This window comes from Erpetoichthys calabaricus, chromosome 13 (assembly GCF_900747795.2).
Source record: "Erpetoichthys calabaricus chromosome 13, fErpCal1.3, whole genome shotgun sequence".
Classification (NCBI taxonomy): Eukaryota; Metazoa; Chordata; class Cladistia; order Polypteriformes; family Polypteridae; genus Erpetoichthys; species Erpetoichthys calabaricus.
Window position 1 is genome coordinate 130,857,642 of NC_041406.2, and position 14,318 is coordinate 130,871,959.

The 14,318-nt window shown below is 37.9% G+C and overlaps 1 protein-coding gene across 1 annotated transcript in view; it reads left to right on the forward strand.

The window, feature by feature from the left end:
* The window catches only part of pnp4b (purine nucleoside phosphorylase 4b), a 92,935-nt gene that overhangs the window by 19,105 nt on the left and 59,512 nt on the right, over positions 1-14,318 (forward strand). Inside the window, exon 3 of the mRNA XM_028817776.2 lies at positions 11,985-12,088. Within this exon, the coding sequence (XP_028673609.1) occupies positions 11,985-12,088 (104 nt within the window). The remainder of the gene's footprint in view (positions 1-11,984; positions 12,089-14,318) is intronic.

Consider the following 14,318-nt stretch of genomic DNA (forward strand, 5'->3'; position numbering starts at 1 on the left):
ACTTGCATGCTCACTCACTGCTCTAAACACATTTACAGCTGTGACATACTCTTTCTTTTCTTAATGATTGATTTAACTTTACTCCAAGGGACATTCAGTGACTTGTTTATTTTCCCTTCTCTATCCTCTGACTTGTGCTTTTCAATCACCTTTTCACTGAACTGCTTGGAGAGTTCTCCTGTCCTCATTGTGTAGGTAAGGCCACCATACTAACTCACAACAAACTATAATCATTCGAAACCCCTTTAACTACAGACAGGTGAGACCTCCATTTAACTAATTATTCAACTTCCAAAACTAGCTGGCTGCACCATTGATGATTTCTGGGTGTCAGAATAAAGGTTTGTGAATACTTAAGTGATCTTTTATTTTGTGTTTTGCATCTCATAATTAATTTAGATCACATTGCAGAGGTCTGTTTTCACTTTGAAATTGAATAGTCTTTTTCTGGTAATCACTGTTAAAAAAGAAAAATTAATTCCACTGTGATTCAGTGTTGTAGAACAATAAAATATGAAAATTTACAAGAGTCTGAATACTTATGGGTAATGTACAGTATTAAACAATTATTTGTCTTTCCGTGTCCAGATCAAAATCACATTAAGGAACACGTTCATAGTGAGTCAGTGCTATGGAGTGACACCTTTGTCTGCAGGCCACACTATTAACTTCCTTGTGTGTTTAAAAATGTCAGCTTTAAATCATTTAAACCTAGAAAGGTTGTGGTGAAATCTGAAGTATCACAAAACTGATGTGGTGCTGAGTGCATTGTCTTAGTTATTTTTACATGACAAAGTAGAAAAAGATAGAGCCATTAAGCTGTTTTTTCTAAGGTTGTATATAATGCATTTTTATTAATTGTGGAAAAATCTCTAATGTTATATTTAATGTGTGTGATAAACTCACATGCTGTTGTGGCAGCAATGAAGCTGACCTATACACGTGACCTTTTTGTTTAATCATTATGGGTGAACCGTCTAACATTGTGTCACTGTGATGAGTGGGTCATCATGACATTCAGAACATTTGCAGTAAGGCAGAACTTTTTTGTTTTGTTTTTGTTCTTTATTTCGCCTTATACAATTTCTTGTATTAGGAATTTGGTAGTTTTCGCATACCCCTTGGGGTCAGAGCGCAGGGTCAGCCATTGTACAGCGCCCCTGGAGCAATTACAGGTTAAGGGCCTTGCTCAAGGGCCCAGCAGAGCAGTGGCCTTTTTGGCAGTGACGGGGATTCGAACCGGCAACCTTCGGGATACCAGCGCAGATCCTTAGCCTCAGAGCCACCACTCCGCCTGTTCAATGTCATACTAATTAAAGATTCATTTAGAGCAAATTAAAAGGCATGAACATATTTTATTTTAATCCAGAAACTTCCATACAAGATAAAAATATCAGGATTTTAAAACAGCATAAGTCCTGAAACTCTAAAGAAAGACAATCATTCTTTGGCCATCCCCAGTTTCTCAGGTTCATATCAGATTTAAATGGTAAAAAAATCTTCACTACATTGTAGTACCATACTTAAAATTTATGGTATATCTACTTAAGGAATATTCCACTTAAAAATGATATTTTTATGTAGTATTAAGTGGATGCCGAGAAAAAACTATTCACATGTTTTCATGCAGAAACGAGTTTATGATGTAATGGAACGTAATAGAGACCCTTTCCTTCCAACGTCAAATGATGTGAAAAACACTGATAGAAAAAAATGTGGATGTGAGTGTCAATAGGCTTTGCACCCTAGGAACCAAGTTACCCGAACTATTCTATAACATTTCAGTAATTACATGCTGCTCTGATGCTGATGTTTCTGATTATAAGATAGGTCATTACAATAGCAACTCACTAGAAGAAATTAATAATTAATTGCAGAATTACGGTATTTGTGAGCTCCTCTAGAGTGCTTCTTTCTCTTACACGATTTGGCTCAAAAACTAATTAGCACATCGTCTTCTCATAACAGGCTTAAGTTTCGAGTTTCATATTTTTCCATCCAGCCGTTTTAGTTCTAGACCATCTTCAAGAAACTGTGACACACAAACAGACACACACACATACAGACAGGCACACACCCATCATTGTGATATTAATGTTTTCAGTATCAGGGGACCCTAAAACGTCAAGATCTGTCAAAAACCGGAGATTGAAATATTTGATGATTATAAAACTTTCGCTCCTCCCTGATAGAAGATAGGTTACGGTGGGGAGGGTGCAAAGCAAAAAGAAAAAAAATTCTAACCTAACGTGTTTGGCATGTCTGTTATCCATTCATATGCTCAAAATGTGCAAAATGTGTACATCTTTTACTAAAATATTATATTATCAAATGGACCGTATTAAGGAATGTACCTTTCCTGTTTATCTTCTATGTTGAATTTTTTTAGAAGTAATTAAAGGTCACAAGTAGAGAGTTTAAGTTGAGAAATTATTCTACAGAGTTCAGGTAGACCTGTTTGAGTAAACAAATTTAATTCACTAAAAACAGCATGTTGAGGTTGAACAGAATTACCAGTAACTTTAGAAGAATGTCATATATTACATCTAATTCATTTTATTTTGTGTTTAAAAAATGCTGCAAAAGCCACCCAAGTTTCGCTAGAATTTTTTAGAAGACATTCCATTAAATGAGTTGGGTTTAGAAGACAATCAATGGTTGAGAATAAAGCTCTTGGATTTCCAGCATTATTATTTATCAAGTTTAGAGAAATGGGGCTGCCTCTCAAGGAGGACTGCTTTGTTATATTCGGTTATATGTACCTTCAATATTTCATGGTTTAGTTTTCCTCCATTTGCACTCAGCTCATAGGCATTTTTTTCTTTACTTCAGATACTCTTTGAGTCTTCCAATGTATTTTAGTGCTAGAGAATTTCTTAACTGAGTTAGCTGCAGCTCTCACCTTAGTAGTCAACAATAAAACCAAGTTACTGATGCAGTACACATTCAGTCAAACCAACCTTCACACATGTGTCCAAATCCACTGTACAATAGTATGCTAACAGTGTTCCGATGAGGTAATAAATCTTACTTTAGTGGTAAATATTTAATATTTACTCTGTAAACACGTTATATCCCATCAAGCTCCTGCCAAATGCTGAATGCTGGTTGACTTCATTATTATTTTGTCTTAACATAGACTTTATAATCAAATGCACTGAAATATTTTCACACAAAAAATATCTTCAAAATACTGGAAAATGTGTACACTTGTGTTTGGAGTGGATTAAATTTCTTGTTTTGTGGCAACCAACTCTTTCAGACATATCTGCTAATATTTAAAATGCAAGACTAAATAGATATTTTATTGGGTTATGAAACCAGAATAATTTACTTTTTCTTTTATTATCTGTGATGCCCAATTTGAAATGAAATAAGGAGATTAGGGCTTTTATATTGGTTGGCACAGGTCAATACCTAAATGTCTCTTATACTGATGTGATTAACAAAAAGAGGAGAAAAGCAGCATATTCAGAAAAATAACAGACATGTATTAATTAAAGCGAGGCTCCAGAATTAGGGAATAAGGGATACTTCAGGATGCCGCGTATGTGTCAGCTGGTTGAATACATTTTGCGCTGTTTTTGTGATTTTTTTGTGTCATTTTTTTCATTTCTTATACTTTTTTTAAATGTTCATGTTCTCAGCATGTGTTGCCATTGGAGTGTGGTCACTTAGTCACAATATAAATATTAATCCCCACTAATTCCCCACTATAAATGAGACTTTTTCTTAAAACTCTACTACCTGTTAACTGCTTTTTTATGAAATGTACTTTTGCACAAATTTTTGAACACTTTTAACTAATTTCTTTGTTTTTAGAACTTGAAGTAGGCAGGTACTAGTACCAGCTGCACTGGGTCAGTTGTGTAAAGTAAGCTCTTGCAAATTCAACATAGCACATCTGTTATGTATCATTTTGAATGTACAGTATGTGTAGTTTATGCTTCATTGTTGTTTTTGTTAATTTTGTGTTATTATTTGTCATCTTTTTATTTTATTTCTGTTAGTTTCACTTTTATTGTTTGTTGTTTGTGTTCTTTCGCCTTAAATGTGTCTCCATTTCCTGTGTTTTTTGGGTGTGGCAACCATGATGTCACAGCTGCTGGGACCTCCTTCTGGCTATTTATTCCAAACAGAAGTGAGAGCCAGCAGTCGGGTGTTGTAGTTGCGGTGGTCTTGTTGTTAGCATTGTTTTTCTTTTCTGTTATTTTTGTCATTCTTTTTCTGCTCAGTTATTGGACTTGTCTTTTGGCTTTTGTACTAGGACTTGTTTGCTTAGGATTGCTTTTATGACAACTCGTTTTGTGTCTCTTTCTTGCTTAGAGGAACTTTGACTTGTATTTTTTTTTTGATATTTTGTAATAAAGTTTCTTTTTGTAAAAGTCCTCTGTTGCTTTTTTTGTGCACAAGCGAAAGTTAATGGTCATCTTTCTCCTTGTGGGGTTTTTAGCCTGATTATGACGCATTTAAGATTACTTTTATTTTTGAGGCTAAAATCTCTTTTGTTCTTGTGTAGGCTGAGGCTGGCCACTGGAGGTCCATCCACCCATCCATTTTCCAACCCGCTGAATCCGAACACAGGGTCACGGGGGTCTGCTGGAGCCAATCCCAGCCAACACAGGGCACAAGGCAGGAACCAATCCCAGGCAGGGTGCCAACCCACCGCAGGACACACACAAACACACCCACACACCAAGCACACACTAGGGCCAATTTAGAATCGCCAATCCACCTAACCTGCATGTCTTTGGACTGTGGGAGGAAACCGGAGCGCCCGGAGGAAACCCACGCAGACACGGGGAGAACATGCAAACTCCACGCAGGGAGTGAACCCGGGTCCCCAGGTCTCCCAACTGCGAGGCAGCAGCGCTACCCACTGCGCCACCGTGCCGCCCATGTAACTCTTTTATTACCTTTTTTAATACGAAAATTGGTAATATCCACCAGCAGTTGACTAGTTTTGGAAATTCCGTACATGGAGTATTTTATGATCCCCCTTCTTCTTTTCTTACCAGTTTTAACTGTGGAGGAAATATTTGGTACTAGTCATTAAGCCCATTACAATAACGGGAGCTAGAACAGTAGTGCATAAACATTAGTAGGAACAGTCTATATTAAATGGCAAGGAACCTTGACCTCATTCTGTTTCTTGTCTTAATTGTTTTTTGTCAAAAATATTTTTGCAAGAAGCCTAAAGTAATATAATAATAAAAATAAAATAGAAACGTATAGACAATACAGTAAGTATAATTAATATTACATTTATCCTCTCCTCTGTGGCTATGGATTGATGTGCTGTGTCTGTTTGAAGATCTCTTATCCTGCCTCTCTTTATTTTAGCTTGTTGCTGATGCAGTGATTTTCGTTCTTCCACAGTAAGACTTGCTCTCTTAGGTCTGTGTGTTTTGGCATTTTTCTGATGCTCATTTTCCTCTTCTTCAATAGATCTATTTGCTCGTCTTTGTCTATCTCTTTGAGAATTTTTTTACGCTCATTTTCCTGTTCTTCTATAGATCTATTTGCTCTTCCGAGTCTTTCTCTTTTACTGTTTTTCTGATGCTCATTTTCTTTTTCTTAAATCGATCTATTTGCTCATATTTTTCTTTGTCTTTCAGCCTTTCTTTTGTTGATGTTTACTTGCTGAGCTGACCGTTCTTCCAGGAGATGTTGCTTATATAGGATTTGATTGTCTGTGTCTTTTGTCCTACTTGACGTGTCCTTTTTTTGGGTGGCATGTTGTTAGTAGATAGTCACAGTAATATAGGCTTGTACGTCCGTAATATTTTCTCTTTACAGTAATACTGGCGTGTATGTGGCTGTAATATGCATCACTGTATTGTGTGCCTTTCATTTTTTCTCGCAATAATACTGGTTTGTATTTCCGTAAAATGCCTATAATTTTCTCTGACAGTAATACTGGCTTTGATGTCCGTAATATGCGTTTAATTTTCTGTCACAACAGTGGGCAATCAGCAGAGTCTCCCCAGCAAGTGATGTAATGTGTGGCGTGCAGCTGATTATCGTACCTGTGGCGTCTCTCCAGCAAGTACTGTGCAGTTCCCCAGCAAGTATTTTAATCTGTGCTGGCGTGCAGCTGATTATTGTATGTGTGGCGTCTCCCCAGCAACGGATTTTATGTGCGTGAAAATAAATCTATTTTTAAAAGTCATCCTATTGTAATATCATGAAAATTCGTATATTTAGGAAAACCCTTTCAACGACTGACACTTTACCGGGCCAAGCTTCTTAATCGCAAATCTGACATTCTCAGAGTGAACACTTGCACAACAACAAACACTAATCCCACCTCTTTGGGGAAGCTGGTCTCCGTGTCTCAGTACCCGATTGGATTTTTCGTGCCTTATGTTTTAGGTCTTACCTCATTTACCGAAATCCCATTGGATCGGCTGCATGATATTTTATAGGTCCCACTCTCTCTGTCTTGTGTGACGCGTCAGGCGGCCTTTGAAGCATCTGCTACAGGCCGGTGACTCTGCCACTCATTCCGCCCTTCCCTGTACTTCTGCCTTGTCCGTAATATGCGTCTGATTTTCTGTCACAACAGTGGGCAATCAGCAGAGTCTCCCCAGCAACTGATGTAATGTGTGGCATGCAGCTGATAATCGTGCCTGTGGCATCTCTCCAGCAAGTACTGTGCAGTTCCCCAGCAAGTATTTTAATCTGTGCTGGCGTGCAGCTGATTATTTTATGTGTGGCGTCTCCCCAGCAATGGATTTTATGTGCGCGGCCACGACTACCCAATCAGCACTCTCCCCAGCAATGATGTCCTTTAGTAAAGAGTGCCCCGCGCGTGCGCACTTCACCAGAAGACACACACGCACACGGACACATGGACGCACACAGGAGTTTTATTAAAGAGGATTATTAGAAACTCCAAGCCCTCTATCTGCAAGCTGGATCCAATTCCTACTTATTTGGTTAAATTCTATGTGTCTTCTCTTTCCTTTCTAGCTAACATCAAAAATTCTTCTGTTATATCTGGTCTTGTTACTTTATTTTTTAAAATGGCTGTAATAACTCCAATTCTCAAGAAATCTGGGGCCTCATGCATAACGCTGTGCGTAGAATTCACACCAAAACATGGCATACGGACAAAAGCAGAAATGTTCGTACACATAAAAAAATCCAGATGCATAAATCTGTGTTGAACGCCAACTTCCACGTTCTTCTGCTCCATAAATCCCGGTCAGCATGAAAAGTAACGCACGTGCATGCGCCTGCTGCCTTACCCCAGCTCCTCCCAGAATTCACCTCTTTGAATATGCAAATCAATATCAATAGCCCTTAAGCTCTGTGTTCTGTGAAAAGGCAATGGTAAAAGCACAGGGGAAAACAGAAGAATTTCAACAAATACCAAGCGGAGGAAAGGAAACACGTACTATTTGTTGGTTTAAACAGTGGTATAAACAACAAAAGGAAGTTGATCGAGTGACATAGAGTGTCGGAGAAACTCGAAAGCTCAAGTTCACAAAGTCGCACAGTGCCCGAAATAAAAAAGAAGTTGTCAGATATCAAAGTCGAGTCGTAGCCCACTGTCTGAGTGTCATGTGAAAGCTTATTAGGGTACAGAGAAAAGAAAAAAAAAATAGGGACACAGTGGGAAAAAAAGCTTGAAATGTCAACTTTAATCTCGAAATTTCCACTTTAATCACGTAGTTTATTTTGTCATTAAAGTAGAACATCATAAACTTCATCATTAAATTGTTTAATTTACTAGTTTTTCAGATACCATCGTAACTAAAGTAGCACATTAAATGCTTTGTTTTGTATGTATTCTTCTATGTGCTCTTTGTGTGTGAATCACTACGTGCTTCTTAAACGGGCTTTCTCTTCCTCTGACAGGACACAGAATCCATTACATTTGTGATATTACAGCTCTCTGAATAATTAAAATACTGAGATGTATACTTGATATCATTTTCATGATGACAGGAGTTAAAGCATGTTATTAAACATGGGAACATGGTGGCGCAGTGATAGTGACGAGTTGGCGCCCTGTCAAGAGATTGTTTCTGCCTCTCGCAAGATACTTGCTGTGCCATGCGTGACCTTCGGTAAAATAATTTATTGCAGCAGTACTGTCTCTTTCAAATGAACTAACCTCCAATTCCTGTACTTCCTTTTCTTTCTCCAAGTAACCAATTGCCACACAATCAGCTCTGTAATAGATTTTAAGCCATTTGTAAGCTTAGAACTCAGATTCTTCAAAACTTTTAAGGAACATTGAAATATCTTCGTAGTACATGTTTGATAATTCTATCCATCTATCCTTCCAGTGTCGCGCCAGCCCCAGCAAGAATACAGCGCAAGGCAGGAACAATCCCTGAACTAGCTAGCACTGTGACACCGTGTCCTCACATGTTTAATTATTAACAATATAGATTATTTAAATGAGGCTAACATTTTATCTGTATAATGTAATAAACATATTTTGCTGCATTTCATCTTAAAAATAATATCATCATCATATGTAAATATGCACTTTATAAAATGGCTCAGGTTGTGCAATATTATAACTGTATCACAAGTGTACAGTGAGGTAATTGTACTTAGAAGTACAAACAGTTCTACAAGGTGCACTTGATGGACTGATTGATTGCGTTTATAGTTCTTGGGATGAAACTGTTTCTGAACCGCAAGGTTAGTACAGGAAAGACTCTGAAGCGTTTGCCATATGAGAGCAGTTCAAATAGACAGCATGGCTGAGGCAGCATGTGCTTGATGCTGTATACCAATAATTCTCTTTCCGATCAGCTGCTGTAGAGCTGTAATTCCACACTCAGATACAGTGATATAAATACTCCGAGTGGTGCAGTGAGAGTAATATGGAAAAAGATGATCCACCGTGGCAACCCCTAATGGGAACAGCTGAAAGAAGAAGAAAAAGGTGCAGTGAGAGTAACAATAGATAGATAGATAGATAGATAGATAGATAGATAGATAGATAGATAGATAGATAGATAGATAGATAGATAGATAGATAGATAGATAGATAGATAGATAGATAGATAGATAGATAGATAGATAGATAGATAGATAGATAGATAGATAGATAGATAGATAGATAGATACTTTATTAATCCCAATGGGAAATTCACATAAATTCACATAACAATGCTAAAGCAGCTATGGTATTTGGAATAGTTTGCCCATTCCATGGACCATTATATTGTTACAGGTTAATTACAATCAGATGCCTTAAACTAATAAATAATATGCGGTTAATTTCAGTTTATTTGATAAAGCCACATCAGGGATGTGGATCTAAAAAAGAAAGGGAAACCATACTGGAACAAAAGCTGGCGTGAAAATGTGCGTAACTTTATGCCAAGTTTAGGTTTTATACATCGTGATATGAGTGTGGAAATGGGAGTACGCAACACTTTTGTGCGTATGCACCGTTTATACATGAGGCTCCTGGTGTGGATCCCTACAACCTAAATAATTATCGTCTAATCTCAAATTAACCTTTCCTTTCAAAAACACTTCAAAAAGCTGTTGCTGAGCAGGTTCACTCTTACCTTACTGACAATCATTTGTTTGAATAATTTCAGTCTGGCTTTCGTCCATTTAACAGTACAGAGACAGCCCTGGTTAAAATCACCAATGACCAATGAACCTAAGAAGATTTATAAGAATACTGTGGTCTATGGTGTCCAAAGGCTGCACTTACAGTAAGTCTAAGAGAACAAGAACAGATATATGATCTCTGGCTGCATTACCCGCATAACTACTTTAACCAGAGCAATTTGTGTACTATGATTTGTTCCAAAACCTGACTGAAACTTGTCAATAATAGAATGTTTAAACAAATAAGCATTTAGCTACTTAAAACTGCCTTTTCTAGAATTTTACTTAGGAAAGGCAGGGTAGAAATTGGTCTAAAGTTGTGAAAGACAGAGAAGTCGAGATTATTTTTCTTGAGCAGGGGTATAAGAGCTGCTATCTTTAGGCAGTCAGGGAAGACCACCAGATCTAATGATGAGTTCACTATGTCTAGCATACTATCATTTAGCACATCAGAGACTTCATTGAAAAAGCCTGTTGGTACTGGGTCAAGGATGCAGGTAGAAGGTATCAGCTGAGAAATTATTCTATGTAGTTTGGGTGGATCTATTTCAGTGAAAAAATTAAACTCGCTTAAAATGGCTTGTTGAGGTTCAACAGGATTAACTTTGCAGGATGTACTATATTATTTCTAATATGATTTATTTTGTCTTTTAAAAAATCCACTAACATACATTGAACATGCCTTTTAATGCCATTTTACAATATCATGCAGCTGAGTTTCTGTTATAGACAGATATAAAGACTCGTGCTATTGTTGTAAGATATTAAGGCCTGATGCAGTCACAGTCCAGGAGACCTAGGCAAACTGGCCACTCATCCCCTCCAAGGCATTCTACAGTAGAGTCAATACTGGGCCATCTGATATATTAACAGAATGCTTCTATACTTTTGATTCCAGTGCTCCCAGTATCTCTGGTGTCTTATTCATGGACAGGTAAACAGCTTGGCAGTTAAATGTGCTACAATAGTAGCCTGAGAAGAGAAATCGAATAGAGGAAGCTTAGTAGCGGTTCATGTTTTTATATAAATGACAAACAGAGATGTAATATGCACAGTGAATCAGCACCTCTAGTCAGCGTATGCTAGATTAACATAGTGAGTCTTTAGCCTCGATTTAAAGCTGAGACTGATGGGACATCTCTTTTATGAGCAGGCAGATCATTCCACAACGTTGGGGCTCTCTGTTCAAAAGCTCGATCTCCCACTGTTATGTTATTAACCTCTTTGGCATTAACCCCGAGAGTGACTCTGGCTCAGAATTCTGTGTAGTTACGATTAACCACAAGTCAGTCTCAGGGTGACATTTAATTATTATTTTTAATCCCAAATAACACTCAGAATAGTATTCTGCTCCCATCTAGTAGATGAAATAATATAATTTTTCTAAAACTCATACATATTTCTGTGTATTTTTTCACTCTAAGGTAACTCATCAGTATTCATTAGTGGGGTGGAGCCTTTAACCAAAACACACTGGCATGTAAATGAGAGGTTATTAAAATCAGTTTTAGAACAAACTGAAACTGAACCGTTAGTTGAATCAAGCGATAATGGTGACAATGTGGTTATCAGATGTTGACATGCATAGTAAAACTGATTGCATACTGTACTGTGTGACCAAACCACTGTGACATTCTGGATGACTTCAGTCACGTGACACCACAGCAGGGTGCAGTATTTACATGGTGAAAAGGCAAAATGATTGCAATCAAGAAGAATGACAGGAAAGATGTTAGCCCTCTAATCATTGTTCACAATGCAGCAACTGTCAATGATTGAGTCTGGAGAAACCTGGAAGTCACTAAGCTATGGTAACCTACAATAATACAAGGGTTGCATTGAGGGCTGACATTCTTCCTTCTCTTGAACATGCAAAATAAAAATATTATAAGAAAAATGATCAAAGAAACACTCGTTTACTGTCCTGAGTGCAACATCGGGCTGAGTGTTGGTGACTGTTTCAAAACATATCACACAAAGGACTTGTATTAAATCTGCATCAGCACAGCAGTGGACATTAGACATGCCTTTCCTGCTGTATTTATGTTGATGTTTTGGAAATTACATGTTTCTGTTTAAGTAATAACATTTTTTATTGCTGAAGAAAAATCAACAATATTGACTTGTTTTTCTAATGCTAAGGAGTGTAATGCTTGGAATCTTCAGCAGGTCATCATCTTGAGTTATATGTATGAAGGCTGTTTTGACAGTTGTGCTTTATACTGTACATTCTTGTGTAAGTTGGTTGTACAAATTTGGCTGTATTCCGTATTTACAGTATGACAGTACTACTCTACTACTAAATACTTTAGTTTAAAAATAAGAAAGCTGCAGGTTATATATTTTAAATTTTAATAATTTGGAGTGTATGTATTCTTTTTCATAAACAGTGGCTGGTCATGAAGGGTGTCTTGTCTTTGGAGATCTGAAGGAAAAGCCATGTGTCTTCATGCAAGGCAGATTTCACCTATATGAGGGATATTCAATGTGTAAGGTAACTGGAGACTGTATAAAACACTAGACTAAAGTTCATTAGTTGGCTTTAAAGTATTACCTGTGGGGATGAAAACATGCATAGTTTAGTAACCTTAAATATAGAAATTTTTTAAATTTACAATATGTAAAGAAAATTTTTTTGTGCTAATAAATATCCATCATTTTGTAAGTATCCATGGAACTGAACTAGTAACTCCCTAATGTCTACTTAAAGGGAATTGTATATTCTTCATACTGAATCAGTGCATGTGTCATTTTAAGAATAATTAATGATGTTGTATAACTAAATTAAAAACACAGCCTTAAATGAAGTGATTTTACAAAGATAAATATTTTTACAAAGGTTATATATGGGTTGCATATTGCATTTGCGGTGGCATGGTGGATGAGTGGTTAATATTGTCTCACTTGGTGAGTCACTGTCTATGTGAAGTTCATGTTTCCCTTGTAGTTTCTTTTCAGGGTACCCCACTTCTCCCCCCACATCTCAAAGGCACACAGGTTAGTTTGACTGGCATCACACACATGTGTGTGTGTGTAGACTGGTGCCCTATACTAGACTGGCTGTTACCTAGTGCTTGATGCTACTGGCCCCTAGAAAATTTGAATTAGTAGAATTTAATTCAGAAAACTGATGTATGGATGAATATTAGTATACTTAATACTTGAATTGTACTGTAACAGCCATGAGGATAGAAGAGAAAGGCACAAAAACACACACCACTTAGGATGTGCAGGTTTAAGCCCTCAGCCATCCATCCATCCATTTTCCAACCCGCTGAATCCGAACACAGGGTCACAGGGGTCTGCTGGAGCCAATCCCAGCCAACACAGGGCACAAGGCAGGAAACAACCCTGGGCAGGGTGCCAACCCACCGCAGGACACACACAAACACACCCACACACCAAGCACACACTAGGGCCAATTTAGAATCGCCAATCCACCTAACCTGCATGTCTTTGGACTGTGGGAGGAAACCGGAGCGCCCGGAGGAAACCCACACAGACACGGGGAGAACATGCAAACTCCACGCAGGGAGGACCCGGGAATCGAACCCAGGTCCCCAGATCTCCCAACTGCGAGGCAGCAGCGCTACCCACTGCGCCACCGTGCCGCCCGCCCTCAGACAGCTGGGTGGATTTACTACTTAACACCAGGCCACAGGAAAAGTGGAGTATTCTGTAGTAATTGAAGAAGAGAATTTTGCATCAGTGGTACAAAGAACATTTTAAGATTTCTTTGCAAAAAATATTTAGCTTTGCAGAAAGACTAATACATGCATTATGAGTTTATGCAGCTGAACTCAGTATCAGTGATCCTGTATTTCTCCAGTATCCTGTAATAAATTTAGACCTAACTTGTCAGTCTGTTCATAAATAAAAATGCCCTATACCTTCCTAATATTTATGATTATATTACAAATAGCTGCAGTTAATTTAAGACTTGGATACTGCACTGTAAAAATGAAACACATCTAACATAAATTCATTGTGTCTTTGTTTAATCTACTGAGGTGTCTGGCTGGCAGGAGGGAGCCAGTGGCAAAGGTCTCTCAGGATGGTACAGGGCATACATATACGGAGTGTCCCACCCTCTAGTGGACCCTGTGTGTCCACAGTAGCATTGGCAAGATCTCTTCTACTGCTAGAATGGCTTGCTCTTTGCTGTTCGCCTGAAGATAGTCTGAGAGACTTAACGCTGCCCTGTGCCATTAGTGGTGTGTGTGGCTCCAGTAACTTCCAGCCAGCCAGGGTTCCCTCACAATATAATTTGACATTTTTTTTTACTAAATAAACATATTTCATCCATATTTCTACTCTATATATGGTGATACTATTAAAGTTCTAAATTAAATTCATTGAGCTTCTTTTGCATTCCAATGAAGATCAAAATACAGTACCTTGTATGAAAAGCAAGCACACAAAAATCAGTAAAGCCTGTCAAGCTGTTTCTAAAACTCACATCTTCTTCTGGATTTGCTGTTCAATTTTGTCATTTACAAATTTTCCTTTCTGCAAAGTCATTAATCTGTCATGGCCCTAAAGATCTATGGATCACCCGAAGGCTAAGAAGTGTGAACTTCCAGAACATACAGGAGAATTCTCCGTATGACTGCACTGTTGAATACATTGGTCCACACGGTCCACCTGTTTCTATGTCCTCATGGCAATTGGAAAAGGTGAATGAAGAAATTAGCCCTAATAGAGTTAGCCATGTTGCACTAACT